The sequence below is a fragment of the Vigna unguiculata genome, chromosome 10, assembly GCF_037176805.1.
Source record: "Vigna unguiculata cultivar grain cowpea cultivar isolate G323 ecotype 2 chromosome 10, ASM3717680v1, whole genome shotgun sequence".
Taxonomy (NCBI): Eukaryota; Viridiplantae; Streptophyta; class Magnoliopsida; order Fabales; family Fabaceae; genus Vigna; species Vigna unguiculata.
The window spans coordinates 37,060,578-37,079,828 of NC_140801.1; the positions used below are offsets into that span (position 1 = coordinate 37,060,578).

The 19,251-nt window shown below is 29.6% G+C and overlaps 1 protein-coding gene, 1 long non-coding RNA gene and 1 pseudogene across 3 annotated transcripts; 1 reads left to right on the forward strand and 2 right to left on the reverse strand.

Moving 5' to 3' along the window:
* The first annotated feature begins 5,103 nt into the window (after positions 1–5,103).
* On the forward strand, positions 5,104–16,987 carry LOC114166313 (uncharacterized). 2 transcript variants are annotated; one of them, XR_003599895.2, is made up of 4 exons: positions 5,104–5,563; positions 6,190–6,282; positions 13,583–13,685; positions 16,176–16,987. It is a non-coding gene; the product is annotated as an uncharacterized LOC114166313 (long non-coding RNA). The 2 variants fall into 2 exon arrangements; XR_003599892.2 differs by lacking the exon at positions 13,583–13,685 and having other exon boundaries at positions 5,106–5,563.
* LOC146882494 (uncharacterized) lies at positions 8,055–9,235 on the reverse strand. Its single transcript, XM_085668111.1, has 2 exons — positions 8,762–9,235; positions 8,055–8,493 (listed from the first exon to the last, which is right to left on the reverse strand). The coding sequence occupies exons 1-2, from the start codon at positions 8,840–8,842 to the stop codon at positions 8,398–8,400; spliced, it is 177 nt and encodes a 58-aa protein (XP_085524237.1). The 5' UTR covers positions 8,843–9,235; the 3' UTR covers positions 8,055–8,397.
* Positions 9,475–12,269, reverse strand: LOC146882495 (uncharacterized; annotated as a pseudogene).
* Positions 16,988–19,251: the final 2,264 nt, after the last annotated feature.

A 19,251-nucleotide genomic window follows, 5' to 3' on the forward strand; every position in this document is an offset into this window, starting at 1 on the left:
AAAATTAAAAAAAATCAAAAGAACCAAGAGTTGACACGTGGCATGTACTGTTCAAAAACGTTAACTATTTAAACACCGTTAGTGGAAAGGATCAAATTGACCACAATTTGATGAAAATGAGGACCTAATTGAACACAAAACGAAAATGGGACCAAATTGAATAAAAATAACAAAAATAGGGATCAATTGTATATTTTAAAAACTATTTTATTTTTTAAATATTTTATTTGGTAAGACAGTTTAAATTTAATGAATTATTGTTTAGGTTGATGATAAATCATTTTAACTATTAAAAATATTAATGTTGATGATTTTTCTAATCAATCTAGGTTGATGACAAATTTTTGTCGAAGTTTATTAAGATTTTTGTTTAACTACTAGTAACAAATATGTTTCTTGATTGTTATCGGTCAAATAAATGAAATTCATCATAGTTATTCAGCTTGAGATCTCGGTTAAGCTTATTTTTACAATTTTTTTAATAAAAAACGGGTTATTTTTACAACTTTATTGGTTGGGCGTTTTTTTTTTTGTTTAATTCTTATATTAATGTTGATAGGAAATTTTCTCCAATTGACATTATAAAAAATACAATCTTAGTTAATGCTAATTGAAAGTTTACTCGTAGTGTATCAAAAAAAGTCTAACAAATTGATGACAAAAAGTAACATTAGTTTTGATGATAAAAAAAATAATCATTGCAGACATAAAAAAAATAACTATCATAGTTCTCAAATTAAAAAAACTCTAGTTCATATCTTTTTTCTATATTTTCTTTGTTTCAAATGTCACTACTATATATTATTATACTACTATATATTGTTATACATGTATAAAAAATTTTAAACAATTTCAACACCAACTTAGAATATTGTTTAATATTTGAAATAAGGACAAATTTCAATTTTAGATCAAAGTTTAGGAACTCAAATCATATTTAACTTATAAATTAAATATAAAAACTGATAATCACCTTATATTTTTATTAAACATTCACGTATAATCTCTTGATAAGAAGAGAAAAAGAAAAAAGTTTTTAAAAAAAAAAATAGCTTAAGTGAATATATTTTCACGTAAGCGAAAAGTAGCTCATTTCCGAAATTTCCTTCGTTGGAGCAAAAATTTCCTGGCTTGAGTGAAAGTTTGACTGAATCAAGGGATGAGTGGTAGTGTTAGTTTCTTTTTTAAAAAAAATATCTTTCATTTGAGAAAAAATAAGGATTAAATCTTTATTCTATTTTCAGTAAAGTAAAATCTTCCGATTAAACGAAAATATAAAAAATCCAATGTTATACAACAGAAAAAAGAAGTTTTTAAGGTTTTATTTAAAGCCAATTTAACAAATACAACTTCCAAACAATTTATAATGATTAATATACATAAATGCTGAAAGGATATTTAAAACAGTTATTTTTGTTATTCTATTTCGGTTTCGGACAAAATATATAAAATCGAGACAAAAAGAAAAGTTAACTTTTGACATAAGTTGAAAATTGAAACATATCCAAATGCTACTACTTCAGTTTTTAGACTAACTGAGACCTAATAATCATTAAAAGTTAAAAAAAAAAAAGAAAAAAAAAACAGAATTAATCCTTCTATCTCAGGTCTAGTTGCAACCGGGGAAAAAAAAAACTGTCACATACAATCTCAATTGTAAAATAATCGAAGCCTTAAGTTATTAAAATTTAAAAAAAAACGAATAATCGAGTCATACAATATTTTTTTTTTCATTTCCCGCTTTTTCTCTTTCTCACATTTGTCAACACAATTAGGCAAACCTTTATCTACAATAGGTTTCGTCAATATAAGTGTAGGATCAGTAAACCCCAACAGTTATCAGTTAGAACATGTTGGTACACAAAGTTATTCTACTGGATTCATACCCAGAGAATCCCCAACAAATGTCACTTTTACAGATAATCAATATACAACACAGGGAAAGAGGCTCCCAATAGAACCAAATTTCCCATTGCCAAATCTTTTATTAAACATAGGTGGAATTGACCCTCAATTATTACCAACATACATTGAACAATGGACTGCTACTGTAATCCGTGATTATGGTATCCATTACGAAAAAGAAGTTCAGTCTTCACAAGACATGATTGCCAAAGGTGAAACCTACTTAGGTGATATAGCCAGAGCATGTTGGGAATCTTTTAAAAAAAATTACCCAACAGAAATAAATACATTAGTGATCGAACCAGGTCCTAACATTTATAATTTCTGCTCTCTAATACAAAGATTACTCACCTCACAATCTGCAAATGATGGGAATACACTCAGACAACAAATTTATTTAGGACATCTAGAAAGGTTGTCTATAACATATTTTGGAAAAATTAAAGAATTTTTACAAGATTATCTCATGTATGCCTCCATAGCCGGATGTTTTCATGATATAAGTGTTGGAGAAAAAATGTTTCTCAAACTTCCAGGAAAATTAGGCCAGAAAATCAGAGAATCCTGGAAAAATGATGAGGTAACTCCCATGTTAAATAACCTAGTAAATGTGTTTGCCATAAATGTCCTTCATTTCTTCTTGTGAAGGCTTGGGCTGGTAAGAATTGTGTACCATAAGAGCTAATGGCTTCTTCTAATGGTCTATAGGGTTGGGCAAAATAAATCAAACTGCACTGCACTACCAAAAACTGCACTGAACTAAAAATCTGTTCGCATGAACTGCACTGAACTGGAAAACAATTCAGATGAACTGAACTGAATTGTTATTCTTAAAAATAAACTGGACTGAACTGCACTGCACTGAACTAAACTGCACTATAATATAAACTGAACTGAACTATTATAAACTGAACTGTTTTATGAACTGCACTACGTCAGAACTAAACTGCACTATTTTTGGACTGAACTACACTAATTTTTAACTTAACTACACTGTTTTTGAACCATTTTTGAACCGAATTGCATTGATTTTTAATAAACCTCACTCCTTTTGAACTGAATTGTACTATTTTTGAACCGGATTGCATTGATTTTGAATTGAATTGCATTATTTTTGAACTGAATTACACTATTTTGAATCGAATTGCACTAATTACATATAATTGTACTACGCAATAATAATCTAAAGTTTATAATTTGAAAATGCTTAGAAAATAATACTTGAAATATGCATCATACTTCAATACACCAATTAACATTTTTATAATTTTTTTATTTATATTAAAGTTTTTCGTAACTTAAAATGTAATTAAAATATTAAAATTAATATAATAAATATAAATATCGGTATTAACTTATTTTTTATATTTTAAAATTTTATGTAATATTACTTTTTAGTTTTACAAATTATGTTGCGTAAATTTTTTTAAAAGGATTTATTTTAGAAAATTCTCAAAATTAATATTTTTTTTAACATTTGTATTCATTAATATTTGTGTGAAAAATGTTATAGAAATTTTATGAAGTTCTAAAATTAATATTTTAAGAATTTTTTAAAATAAATTCTCTTTAAAAAAGTTGATGCCACATAATAAATATTTTAAAACTAAAAAATAATATTACATAAGATTTAAAAAAAAATAAGTTAGTACCAATATTTATATTTATTATACTAATTTCAATATTTAATTTACAAAAAACTTTAATATAAATAAAAAATTATAAAAATGTTAGCTGTCACAGAATTTAATTTTTAAAAATAACTTCTGTAAAATCATAACATAAAACTAACATTACATAGTAAAATTCATTCAAAATAAAATAAGATATTGAATTAATTTATAATTTTTTTTAATAAATTAATTATAAATATTTTATATTTTTCTCAAAGAAAGAGTAAAGAAAAAAATTAAGACAAGATAAAATAAATATTTCAATATGAAAGAGAAAAAATAGAAGGTAAGATATAAAATACATAAGTCCAATTCTTATCCTAATACTAATATTTTATTTGAGGTATTTTGCTCTTTCAATCTACTATAGTTCAATAGTTAACTTAGTTAACTTAGTTAACTTAACATAAGTTTAGTTTCTTAAAACTGAACTATTTTATAGTACAGTTCAATTATTATTATGAATAGTTTAGTATATTTTAGTTTAATATAGTACAATTAACTATAGTTTAGTATAGTTTAGTAAATTATGCCCAACCCTAGGTCTAGTGTTTATTCTATATATAGAAGAAATATGGTTACTTATTCTTCCTATGAAGGTTATGTCTAAATGTAGATTTTCACCCATCCAATTGGATCCAAAACCTATCGTTTGTACTTCTAAGTTTATGTGATTTATAAAATCTTGTAAAGTTAATGTAAAATTTGGAGCAAGATAAATAAGGAAAAAATGTTGATTTAAATCTACTTCTAAAATCTCTATTACATTTTGTGAATCATTATTCTGAAATCTTGAATCGTGTAGAACTATCAAAGCTCTAGCTCCGATCATATGTCTGAAAATTGTAATACATATATTTAGAAAAACGGCGTGCCTACAATGCATGAGTAAAACAAAAACTATCAACTTATCAAAGAATTTTTGTACTGATATAGATTCTGCAGAGAACACAAGTTACGGGAACAACTTTTCCTTTTATATTCTTTATTTAAAAACTATTTCTTTTACGCATATTTAAAACAAAATAATCCTATAATCTTAGGAATGAAAACATTAAAAATAATACACATCGGGAATAAAAGGATTAAAAATAACATATACAACAATTAGAAGAGATTAAAATAATATTTATAAAGATTAAAATGATTAATAAAAAATAAAAAATAAGTTTCATATACTTATAAAGACTTAATAAATAGATAATAATCGGAAGCAGTTATAGTACAATTTGGTTTTGTTAAGTTTATATCTCGCCCACTACTAGAAAATATCAAATTATTTATAAATAATTATCTACGGAATAAAATTTATATGTAAATTATTATTATCTACGGATCGTAGTAGTAGAAAATGATTTTATTGACATAAGAGAGAAAAAACGGAATCAGATATTTTACCTATGAATGTAAGGTACGTGGGAAAACTTATGCAATGAGTAATATCATTTGATCCGTAGATAAAATAAAAATTAAAAAAAATTTAAAATTGAATATATAATTTTAAATAAAACATCCCAATAAAACTCGTTCCATAAAGATTAGGGAAGCAAATTCTTTTAACTCTGAAAATGTTTCCTTACGAAAACCCTTGAACCAAATCCTCCTTTCATGAACCCTTTCCGGACAACCACTGTTGCGGCCCCTTTGTTTACCTTACCCGCGTTGGAACCTAGACGATGCCTTGATCTCCGGCGACGATGACAGAAATTTTGCTCTCTTCCTCTTCCCCTATCTCCACCATCTCCGATCCCCTCACCTTTTCACCGACGACGAAGTTAGGGATTGTCTTCCCTGTCGTCTCAAATGCTTGGCGATTACGATAGTAGCGACAACGAGGAGGCGAGTGGCCGCCCATTTTCGTCGCCTAGTTCAGAAACGTTTAGATTATTGGTTCTGGTTGCTTCTCAGAACATTCTCTCTTGCCGGTCTTATTTTGTTCTTCATGCAACATCATCATCGTGAATCGCATACAACGCCCCTTTCTGGTAAAACAACGTCACACCCTTCCTTCTCGTCTTTTCAACAATTAATTGGTCTTTTTGAAAGGTTCCTATTTTTTGTATTATCTTAGTGTTTTATTTGCATTAACATTAGTAGTCACGTGAAGATGTTAATTTTTGTTTGAATATTTTCTTAATAAAACCTTTCATTGTCAAATTTAATGGTTAATTTTAGATGTCTTTCATATGTTACAATCACCTTTTTCTATTTGTCGTTCTGCTGAAGCTTAACCTAAGTCTAGATAGATCTTTGATACTAAGGAAACAATGTAGTAGTTGAGGAAGATTTGTTACTTGATTATTCAATATGAATTAGGATTTAGCACGAATTGATGCAGTGCGATGACGATACAAAGGGTTTCATGGACTGTCTATATCAGCACCACTGATCCAGATAAAACAAAATTCGTTGGATCCCTGTGCATACCACATGATTTTAATAAAGCAAATCAATAGATTGGCAAAAGTGGCTCCCTGTTCCTCCAGTTTAACTCAATTCCAACTTTCCAATCTCTATAAAACTAGTTTACACTGTTAATGCATGATCTGATATGAAAGATGATTAAACTTTAAAGAATTTGGTCTTAAATTAATTTTAATTATTATTACAGGGGCACTCTGGGCATCTGGAATTGGAGCATCACTTGTGACTTATTCATGCAAAAAGTCGCCAATGAAGACTAGCCTCAGCTCATCCATGCCAGGTACATATATCTTTCTAAGAAAAGTTTAACTTAATAATAAAACAAATTTAATCCATGCCCCATGTGAATAATGTTGTAATAATATTGTAAATGTAATTAATGAATGATATGGTTTCGTAGGATGCATGCTCAGACGCTAACTTTATCAGTGTTGTCTGGTGCAGCTACTTACCCTTATAATGAGAAATGTTCTCTTCATCAAATTTGCGTGTGTTTGTTTTTAGAAGTTTTATGAGATGTCTAATGCCAAGATTACCTATGCCAAGATTACATACGGATATTCTGTCGTCGGCAATTCGTGGATAATTTTTGATTACCCACAGACTTTTGCTGTTACCCATGAATTTTTGTCGTAGATAAATACAGTTTTTTTTAGTGGCCGTTAATTTCTATTAAACATATAATTTTTTTTATTTCAAATTAATTGATGTTTTAGTACCTTAAAAGATCATGTTTTTAGTGTATAATAAGATACGTAAACTTCTACTTTTGTTTTCATGCTTAATCTTAATACTTTAAATATAAAATTAAATAAATACTATTTTTCTAAGATGAATTTCAAAGATGTTGTACAGTATCTAAAGTCAATAGTTATGAGACATGAAACCCTTTGGGTTAAGTTTATCTATCTCATTTTAACACAAATCAGCATAAATGAAAATGATAGATAATCATAGATAAGCTAGATGGGAGGATATCAAGAATGACGATACCAGTATCATAGTATACATAAACAAACATACTAAGCTTTTACTACCCAAAAACTATATTTTAGCGACCACTGAATTTGGTCACTAAATAACATAAATCAGTCGCTAATACCATTTGCAACTAAATTAACGACCAAATTTATGGAATAACAAAAACTTTGGTGCCAAAATCAATAGTGACCGATTTTTATTTAGTCGCTAAATAGCTACCGAAATATCGGTCGCTATTTGGTCCCTAAAAGTTGGTCACTTCCTAAGCATAAGAGACAAATTTAGCAACCAGAAGTGATACTAAATTTGGTTGCTAGTTTGGTCGCAAAAGGTAAGTAGTTAGCGACCAATATTTCGATCGCTAAACTATGATTATTATATTTATGAACAATTTATTTTTGGTCGCTAAATTGGTGGTAAAGTTATGAGACAAACAGCGACCAATTAAATCTATCGCTAAAGTATGATTGTTTTATTGATATACAATTTTTTTTTGGGTCACTGAAATGGTGGCAAATGTTTTTATGAACAACGACTAATATTGGTTGGTTGCTAAATTGGTGGCAAAGTTCGGAGACTAACAGCGACCCATAAAATCGGTTGTTGATTAGCAAAAAAATGATTTTTTTTGTATTATTTACGATTTTTATCTGGTTAGAAATAATATTTTTACCTATTTATGAATGATAAAATTTAATCTAGCTAAGTAATAACAAACTACATTACATAATATAGTAAAGTGTAGTACATACATTACAAGTGGTAAAAATATAACATGATCAAAAAAACAAAACAAAAATAGTTTGAAAGTGTGCAACATTGAAACACACCAAATAACTAAACATGAAACTAATGATCGCCTGGTCTATTATCACTAATATGGTGTACTTTATCCTCTCCAATAGTAGGAGGATCACTAGGACCTGACACAAAATTCTTCAAATGAATATGTTGCAAAATAAGTTTCATTTGTTCATTTTGTTGGCGCATACGTTCATTTTGTTCATACATACGTTCATTCTATTCGGCATGATTTTTCAGCAAGTGTTCAACCTTTTCTTCAAGTGTCTTCTCCTTGGCATTCTTTGCCATAAGTTCAGCATTCAACTTTTGAATAGTCTCACGCATTTCTTCTATTTGATGTACTACTGGAGCTTGGCTAGTAGAAGAGTGAGCACCTACATAACTATGAAACTTTTTGCTTAATGTACCAAGTCCATACACATTCCCTTTCTTACTTTCACCTCCAACACCACTAAAGTATATTTCATTATCATCAATGGAGGGAACATGAGAGTTTTGTGAAGATGAGCCTTCATGCATGTGTTTTGGTTGACTTCTTCTCGGCGTTGCTTATATTTTTCCTGGAAATAATAACATAAACTATTCTCAAGAAGGAAACACACAACAAACACTAAATTATAACATTAAATGTTAAACATACTACAAGGTCACGAGTCTTGTCATTGACCCATTTTCCAGTCTTTAGTTTCTTTGTTCTTTCTACAATCTCCCAAGCAATTGGTTCTCATTCAAGTTGCCTAGTCTACATATATTTAAACACAAGTAAAAGTTTAGCATCTTAAGTCTAATACATTATATTTCAATTAACCATACAAAAATATAATAAGTATCATTTTCTCAAAATGAGCTGCAGTAGATATGGAACCACCACAGTAGGTTGTGACTCCTTTCTGAACAACCCGATTTGCCTTGGCTGTGACACTCATGTCTTGGAATTTTGTAGAACTCTAATGAATATCCAAGGCTGGTCGAACACTCGGTGGAATCCAAGTCCCCTTATCCTGACCATTCCTAACTTTGTTCATTGCATTTTTTAAAATACGTGAGCCTTTCATTTCAAAAACAGCTCTTGTTCTGGATTCCACCTATATTCTTTTCGCATGAAAAATTAGTTAGCAAAAACACATAATTGAATAATAAAAATAACATTTCAAATGTAATTATAATTCAACTCGCCTTAAATTCTCCAAACCATCTATCTCTAAGCTCGATTAGAACCTTCTTCCAACTGGGATTTGCTTCATCAAATTTTTGTTTGAAGATCTGTGAGATTATAGTAGATGGGCCATTTGCTAGAGTAAATTGGTGTTCAAACATATTGTCAAAATGATATATGTAAATATTGACACATTGAAGAAATTCCATAATGAAATTAAAATATACTTACTCTCCTTTTTTGCATGAAGCCAAGGCTTATGATCAATGACATTGTCAGATTCACACTCGGGTGTAAGTGAATCATGTGTTGGCAAAGGTTGATTCAGTGTGGTCTCTATAGAAAAGCTAGTAGGAATGGAATCTTCTATTAAGTGTTCAGCATGTTCTTCCTCAACTATAGGAAGTGGTGGTCCTTCACAGATAGGACGTCTAGACTCCATGGTGGTTGGGAGAGTTGGTGGTAGGTGAAGCCCTATCATCAAAATGAACACCTCGTCCACCACGAACCACCACTTCTAACCCTTTGAGTCATTTGCAAGTGGAACTTATTACATATACAACTTGTAAGAAATTAAACAAAGTGGAACAATGAATTGTTAGTAAACAAAATAAGTTAATTATAATGAAAGACTCAAACCTGGTTGTGTTTTCTACACCCAAACGTGTCAGATATTTAGCCTCTTATTCACTACAATTATTAGAAATCACAAACATATTAATGTAAAAGATAATTAACATGAGATATGCAATTAATTGTAATGCATGAATTACTGAAGAGGTATCTGTTTCATCAAAATCACTATCCATGTCACCCTCACTTGAAATGTATTCATCCTCATATTCTTCATCCATGTTTGTTTTATTTAGTAATTGCATATCTATTTCTTCTCCCTTGCTGTCAACATGAGCAAGAGAATCATAAATGAAGTCTGAATCTACATGTAGCACTACTTGGAGATGTATTAGCTCATCATATTAGTATGGAGTCTCATGCTCAACCTGACTTACTATATTATCAGAGATTCTACTGTGAGCTTTTGTCTTGATTACACCTAACCAACCTTGGTGCCCCTCTGAATATGATGTGTAATCAACTTGCTCTGCCTGTTGTGCAAATATGAATGGATCATATGCTTTATTATATCTCCTTGATTGGTTCACTTGAACGATTCCATACTTATTATCTACTTTGGTTCCTACATTAAGAGTATTATCAAACTATTCACATTCAAAAAGAACCAAATTCATGATTGGCATGTTAGTATACTCCAATTGAATGATATTAGACAATAATCCATAGAAATATGACTCTAATTGATCATTGGTTCTTCGTACATAAACTTCATAGTTAGAAGAGTTCATGCCTTCACTCTAAAGAATAGTGTGAAATTTGTATCCATTGGTGACATAGATGGGCCATGATTCAACTTTTGTCTTAGGACCCCATGCCAAATTAACCAATAAGGAATCTTGAATATTATTTTATGGATTTAGAACCTAAATAAAAGAATATACATTATTCTCTAAAGGAGAAAAATAAGATGTGAATAACATGTAACTTAAAAACCTACATATTGTTTGAACCATAGTGTAAAATGCGATATGTCTTGGTCAATTTCAGCATTAGAAGCAGTTGGCCTAAGCTCTCTTAAATATTCAATATAAATACGGCAAAGAAGAAATGAAGTACTCAACCGATATAAATCAACATAACTAACTTTAACTTAAAAGGACTGAAGACCATCCATCTTACTCAAAGTATGGTTGAATCTCTTCACAATTTTGAAGAACATACAATTGGGCAACATCAAAGTCTTTTTGGTTCAGAAAATATGTTATGGATTTTTCAATTGCTCTTCCAGGGTAATTGAAAATTGAAATAGGAGGAGTAGATGAAGACCTGTCACCTACATCAATATTACGAGCAATCCTAGTCCTTCTTGTTTCAACATGATCAGGATAATAAAATGAGGCAAAGGTAGATGTTTCCTCCACCAAGTAAGCTTCACAAATAGAGCCTTCCACCCTAACTTTATTTTTTACTTTCTGTTTTAGGGAGTGTAAGAACCTAAAAAAGAATATAAACATGAATCTTTTAAACTATTGAAGAAGTATACAATAAATAGTGTAAAGGTGATTAGTAATTTTATACCTCTCAAATGTATACATCCAACGGTATTGAACTGAACCACCAACTTTTGCCTCATAAGGTAGATGAATTGGAAGATGTTCCATAGAATCAAATAAGCTTGGTGGGAATATTTGTTCCAATTTACATAACAACACGGGTATATTTTCTTCCACAACTCTTAGGTGTTCAACATTTAGTGTTGTAGAACTTAATTCTCTAAAGAAAAGGCTCAATTCTACTAGAACTTTCCAGATTGATTTTGGTAAAGAGTCAAATGCAATTGGAAGTAATCGTTGTATGAAAACATCACAATCATGACTTTTCATTCCATGTAACTTTCCTTCATTAAGGTTGACACATCTACCCAAATTGGAAGCATATCCATCTGGCAACTTAAGTTCTTTAACCCATTTACAAATAGCGACTCTTTGGATTTGGTGAATGCATATGCTACCTTTGGTTTAATAAGTTTACCACGACCAATGTCTTTCAACTCTAGCTCTTTTCGATTACATATTGTTGCTAAATCCAATCGATCCTTATTTGAATCCTTATTTCTTCCTTTGATATCCATCATTGTGTCAAACAAATTCATGAACACATTTCTTTTTGTATGCATAACATCAATATTATGACATAAAAGTTGAGTTTCCAATAAGGTAACCTCTAGAATATACTTTTTTTCTTCCAATTATGATTAATACCGTATCTAGAAATATTCCCTTGTTCTTGTAATTCAGTGCAAATTGGCAATTGTGCAACTCTATTCCAAATATCAAGGCTAGACAAACGTGGGGGAGGAGGATTTGTTTCAACAACCTTCTTCTTAAATGCCTTTTTATTCCTTCTAAATGGATGATCAGGTGAAAGAAACTGATGATGACAATCAAAATTAGAGATCTTGTGGCTATGACTAAGTGAGAATGCCTTTGTTCTTTCCATACATATAAGGCAAGCAAATCTACCAGAGGTCATCCAACCCGATAACATGCCATAAGTTGGAAAGTCATTAATTGTCCACATCAAAGTAGCTTTCAACATAAAGTTATTCCTCAATGACACATCATAGGTCAATGTTCCTTCAATTCAAAGGGAGCACAACTTATCTATAAGTGGTTGCAAGAACATGTCAATCTTGTGCTAAAGTGTAACTCTTTCCCCACTAAAATATATACTTGGCTAGAAGCTACCATTAACGTCGCAAACAAATTGTTGCCTCCTACAATAAATAAAGCTTATTGTTTCAAAAAATAAAGTTAGATCATTCTAATGAGAAAGGCCTTTTCACAGTTAACACCAAGTTAAAGAAATGTTGGTTCAACAAACCCAATGCAAGAACAAACCTAATGCCTATTTATTCATTCACTTTAAGACTATACTGTAACTATTCAGATACAAAAAGAAAGTATATTTATAAAACTAAAAGAGAAGGAAAAAGTTAACTTAGTGCAATCTAGAGAGAAAACAAGAACAACTTTATCAATAAATTCCAAGGATTTTGAAAAGTTACCCAAATTATTGAAGGACTAAGTTGTTTTTAGGGCACTTTGAGCCTGCAATAGTTGAAAGAGCTCCTTTTCTGCAGTTGAATCTCCAAGCTTTCAACTCCTGAAACTTTTTATAGCTCCTCTCGGATTGCAAAGATGAATGCTTGGTCAAAGATGATTGACAACGAAGAACAAAAGTTAAAAGAAAAGGGTTTGGAGGAGAAGAGTTTAGCGAAGCAGAATGTACATGGAGGAAAGAAAATTTGGGAAAATAGAAATGAAAGCTCGCGTGGCGTAGGAGAGAGAAACTAAAATTTTAGAGCGAAGGTACTTTCTTTTTAAAATTAGTCATTTTTATCTCTAAATAATAAAGACTACAAATTTAAGTATTCTTTAACAAAAAAAAAATAGTTTCCAATTCTATTCGAACAAAATTTAATTATTGGAATAAATTAATAATAAGTATTTGTAAAAAAAATACAATTTGAAAATTAATCAAAAAATACAAATGTAGTAATTGATTATATAATATTTTGTAATTACTTAATGATGGGTTTTACTTTCATCTTTATATATATATATATATATATATATATATATATAATAATATTATTTTTAAATTTAAAAAGAATAATTATTATTTTAAAAGATTTATGGGTATTGTAATTTGAGTTAGACCATTCCAAATTCATTTAATTTCAAACAAAAAAACCAGATTTAAAATAATTTAATTCTATCAAGCTCATATTTCTAACTTGTTTTTACAAACTATATAGAGAGAGTCAATCTGGATATCTAATAGTTTAATAGATGTATGATGTGTTTGGATAAGACAATTTAAGAGAATAATTTATTTATTTATTTAGAGGATTTAAATTTTTTTAAAGGAAAACGACAAGTTTGGATAAAGAAATTAAAAAGAAAATTGAAATTGAAGAATTTTAAGGACGCATTTTAAATAACAAAAATAGTATAATATGAAATTCCCTCAAAAATTAAGGAATTTCCTCAATTCGAAGGTTGAGCCAAGTCAGAATAGGTCGAAGGTCAAGCCAAGTCAGTTCAGACTAGAGGTCGACACGAGTCGGTCCGGACCCTAAGTTGAGTCATGTCAAACACAAGGTTAGTTAAATTAATCTTGACAGTTACTTCAATTTCCTTTAAATCTTGCATCTTCTCTCATTTCATTTCAATATTTTGATATCCTAAGATCAACCAAATGTGTATAAAAGAGTTTTGAACATTTTATATCTATGGTTGAGTGGAACATAAATTATTATAGACAATGATATTGTCTCTTTTATTACATAAGGTTTAGACTAATCTTATTCGTTTTGATTAGGAAACAATTAAATATTAAATTTTATTTTTCAACTAAAAACAATAAACATTTAGCAACCATTAAATTTTTGGATCTTAATATAACATTTAACCATAAATCCTAACCCTAAGTCTTAAAACCCTAACCCTTAAATCCCAAACTCTAAACACACACATCTAATGCAATTTTAAAAATATTGAATTTAGCGACCAAAACAATTCAGTCTCTAAATGATGTGTTCAACATTTAGCGACCACCGCATATCGGTCACAAATTGATACGTTATAAACACTATATTCAACGACCAAATAATTTTCATTCGCTAATTACCATGTAATAAATATTTAGCGACCATCAAGTTTTCGGTGGCTAACTATAAAATTATACAAATTTAGCGACCACCATACTTTCGGTCACTGATTCATGCATTAAAAATATCTTAATTAGCAAGCAAATACTTTTCAGTCGCTACTCGTCATAAAAAACGTATTTAGCGACCACCATGATGTCGGTCGCTAATGGAAAATTTATTCGGTTGCTAATGTGGTTGCTAAAAAGTCTATGTTCATTTGTAGAAATATAGCCACCGATTTAGCGACTAAATTGTAGCAACTATATGTTAAGGTCACTATTTCAGTCGCTGATTAAATTTATGTAAGTACAATAATATTTTATCGCTATATTGGTCGTAGATTGCAACAAAAATCATTCAGTGGCTAATTCGGTTGCAGATAGCAACCTGTATTTTTTGGTCGCTAATTTCGGTCGCTAAAACATTAATTTCTAGTAGTGTTTCTGCCAACCAGAATGATGGGAACACCATGTGCATAATGCTTCAACTCTGAAATCCACTGAAAATGAAACAAACACATTCATTTTATCATCATTTTTTATAAAATGAAACAATTCCTTAGTATAAACAAGATCCACAAATTATCGGCCATACAGAAATCTTGTAATATTCTTAAAATAAATGACAAGAAAAATCCATGTCTCTTATGACAATAAATGACATAAAACGAAGGTGAAAAAAAAGGAAGACATTAAATGCTTGTCTTCTAGATTACATGAATACAACAATATCAATCTTCTAAACCAAACTTCATAATCAAGGATCCATTATAATTTCACAAAATGATGTTTGTAGGCTTATGAAACATATCCCATCACTTCCCGAAATGCATATGGCAAGAAAAATGTAACTAAATTTCTTCAATAAGCGGAACTGAACAATCACCTAGACCCAATGTTAACGTTTGAAATGTGAAAAAGAGAAAGGAGAAGGAAACTAACGATGGGAAAAGTGTTGCTAGTGTAGGAAATAAGCAAAGAGAAAGAGACACGAAAAGCCTCATATCTTCACTTGAGGACCCGATGACATACCCCCTCCAATTTCTTCTTCTTCTTTTTCTTCTTCTTTTTCTTCTTTCTCAATTACAAATTTGCAGCAACAAAAAAAATAAATGAAAAAAAAACACAAAAGAAGAAGAGAAAGAATGAGGAGAAGAAGCGAAAAATGGAGAAAGAACAAACCCTAATTACGAAAAATGCAAAAAGAGAAAGGGAGAAAAAAGGGAATGGAAGAACCAAAAAATTAATCATCACCACATTATATTACAACAAAAAAAGAACAAAAAAAATAGAAAAAAGCACAAAAAAAAAGGATTCAAATCATAAAACGAAAATGCAAACAATACCACAATGCGCGGACAAATGTGGCGCAGCTATTGTTGTCGTCGTCGAAGGCGCAACAGCTCGTCCTCGGAGGTGTAACGCCGGCAGTAGGCGGAGGAGATAGGCACGGCGGTGGAGTCTACGGTGGTGGGTAGCGAGACTGTAATGGAGAAGTAGAGAGGTTCTTCACGTTCACGCGCACTAGAGGAGATGAAACTTATTATGATTTTGGGGTTTTTTAACCCACTTCTGCATCAGTTCAATCAGTAACTGAGGCATATCAGCTATACTGCCTCAGGTCAGTCACGGTCGAGGCATAAACTTTTTTTTTTAAATTTAAAAAATTCGAAACAGTAGGAAAGCAGAAAATTTGGAAGGGCATTAGGCCTCCAGTCACTCATAACCGGGGTAGAAGATTGTGTTCTGCCTCGGTTGAATTAATAACGAAGGCATAAAACATTGCATACATTTCAAAATTGCCATCGCGTATTTATATGTCTTGTTTCTGTTGTAACCGAGGCATAAAGTCTGAGTTAAAAAGTTAAAAATGCATTAGTTATAATCTATAATTTGGTCAAGCATAATCCTTTACTTATTCTAATTCAACCTTGTATTAGGACAAATGACTTTAGTGCATAGAGATTTAAGGAAGATATTGTATAGTGACTTGATGAGGATATGAAGAGTTGATGTAGATTGATGAAGACTTGAAGAAATGTTTTGTTGATCAAGCTTGATGTGTGCTTAATTTGGCTATTACATGAAGATCTTGAAGCTTAACATGAAGACAATTTGACATAGTATAGGTGTCTTGTGTCTGGTTGTAGTCTTTTAGCTTACTACTATATTTCTGTCATTAACACTTTCAATCAGTTGAATTATTATTCAATCAGCTGATTTCACTTAAGTCAAGTGAAATCAACAGATTGAACAAATAGATCAACCTATTGAATATGTTAATAGATAGACAATAAAGTCTGGTTTTTTAGATAGATCATTAACATTTGTGATTTTGAGCAAGAAATCAGGGTGAATAATTTAGAAATTTCTTTCTCTCTCTGAACTATACAAATCTATAGTTATTCGTGAGGTGTTCTTTGTAATTTTGATAGCGGTTTACTTGGTATAAGAGACTTGGAGAAAGAGGTTCGATTGGCTAAGGAGATTCACACCAAGGTTTAGTCTTTCTCAAGTTTTTTGGTGTTATCTGGTGTGATTGCAGATTTGCAAGTGAGATTCTTATTGTGATTTGTTGAGATTATTGTGGGATTATAGAGTCTTGGTGTAATTTCACGTTTTCAAAAGTGTAATCTTGGTGGCTTTTGTAAAACTTTTGGTATAGTGGTGTGTCAGGCTAAGGTTGCCTTGACAAATTGGATGTAACTCAATTTTGAGTGAACTAATAAAAATTTTGTGTGCACTTGTCTAATCTTCCTCTTATTTGTTATTTGATAAAAAGTTTAAAGAAATCTAGTTTAATCAATCTTTTTATGGTATTCTAGTGAATTGATGTAATCTAAAGTTGTAATTGTGTTTGTTCTATTGATTGATATCAATCTTGATTGGTTTTGCAAGTTGTTTTCAAGTTTATCATCAATTGCATTTTCTGCATAATTTTCTCAGTATTTCAATTTGTTGAATAGATGTTTTAATTTGTTGAATTGTACTAGCCTATCTGTCTGACTTTTTATTAAGTGAAATCAATTTATTAATTCTGTTTTCAATTAATTAAAAATGTGTGGTCCTATAGTGATTGTATGTTGATTTGTTGATCAATCTGATTTAAAGTAAATGTTTTTTATAAATTTAAATTGAACCTATTTTTCAGTTATAGACAATTCAACCCCTGTCCCTTTAAATATTACACCTTGGTCATTCAAATTGTGTGTGTTACTTTACTCATTCAAAATTCGGAACTCATCCTAATACATTATATACATTTAAGGAATAATCGGGCCGCTAAATTAATTTCTCATTGAGAGTGTTCATTTCAAACATTCTAAATCAATAATACATTAATTAAGACTCAAATAACATATACTTCAAGCATTCAAACAATTTTCAAACTAAATATCATCCCTGCATAAAAACCAAAATATTATGATAAAGTCACTTTTACATTCAGATCATTCATCATAAGGTTCTATTCTACTTACCTGAATTTTCTTATTCAAAAAATAGTTTCAGTATGAGAATCCTTCAAAATATAGAGACCTAAAGCAAAAGTTTCTAAACATGACAAAATTTCAATGTGGGTTTAATCAAATTGGAAGGATCAGTTTTTTCATCTTACCTCACCAATATTAATGAAAATATCATAAGAAAATAAAGGAAATAAAAAATCTTTAGAGTAAATAAAAAAATTTTAAATTTAATCGATTAGAAATAACCCCTGGCTTATCAACATTTACAATATGTGATCGAATTCTAAAAGGGATGATTTATGAAGAATGGAAGTAGAGAGATGTTAGAGAGAAAAAAGAGAGTTTGTGGAGAAAGGGAAAGAGAAGCATGAAAAATAGAAAAGGGGATAAGGTATTAATAGGGTTTATATTTAAAAAAATGTACATATACTACTCACATAATTTTATGCTCATGTTTTAATTTTCTATATTATACAATTATCAAAATCTTTTAAATTTTTAAAAGAAAAAATAATAATATTAACATTATCAATTATAACATTATGTGATATTATATTTTCATGTTAGTTGACATTGTACATAAATCATTGAAAACTTTGCTTAACTTTTACCATTAATTATAATTATATATTATATCGATTATGTGAATCAAATTTTAAAAAAAAAAATAAATAATAATAAAATAATTTTATATTTATTATATTTTTAAAGGTATAACCTTTGATTTTGGATATAACTTAATCATATTCTCTATAATTGTAATTGGCAAGGATTATCTTTACAAAAGTTATAATTAAAAAAATGGATAATTCAAATGAGTGGTAAAATTAACACAAACACACAATTGGAAAAAATAAATAAAAACTGTTTCATATTGCAGCAAAATCTTTTAGATATTTAATCCCATTTCTTTTTGTTTTTGTTTAGGAAAAAGAAATGAAAAGGACCATAGGACTCTCGATCTTTCTTGAAGCAATGTTCTTGGTTGAGGAAACGTCAACAACTCAACCTAATGGTTTATCGTTTAATTGGTCTCCCGTATTGTTCAAACTAAACATTGAAACAATCAATATCCATATTAAGTAGTGTTGGTAAAGTGCAAATGCAGCGAAAAACATTCTCTAACTAACCATTGAAATTAATTAATTAGTGACAATATAATTGCACTCTTTAAAAAGTAAATAGAAACATTTCATATAATATATTTAATGTATGTTTCTTAATATTGTTTCCAATAAAATACATTAGAAACCTCTCACTAATATAATACAAAGGTAAATTTGAAAATTCTAATCTTTAAGTGTGTGTGTGTGTGTGTTTAGATATGAAAATGGATTTGGAAAAGTGAATTTAAAAGGAAAATGAGATGAATGTGAAATTGTTTGGATTATGAAAAGTATAACGTGATTTGAACATATATTTGAGATGAAATTTTGTGTATAATAGAATGGATATAGTAAACTAAAAAAGTATTTTAATAAACAAGATTAAATTATTACCATTTTATCCTTGAAAATAAATGTGATATAAATTTAAATGTAAATAATAA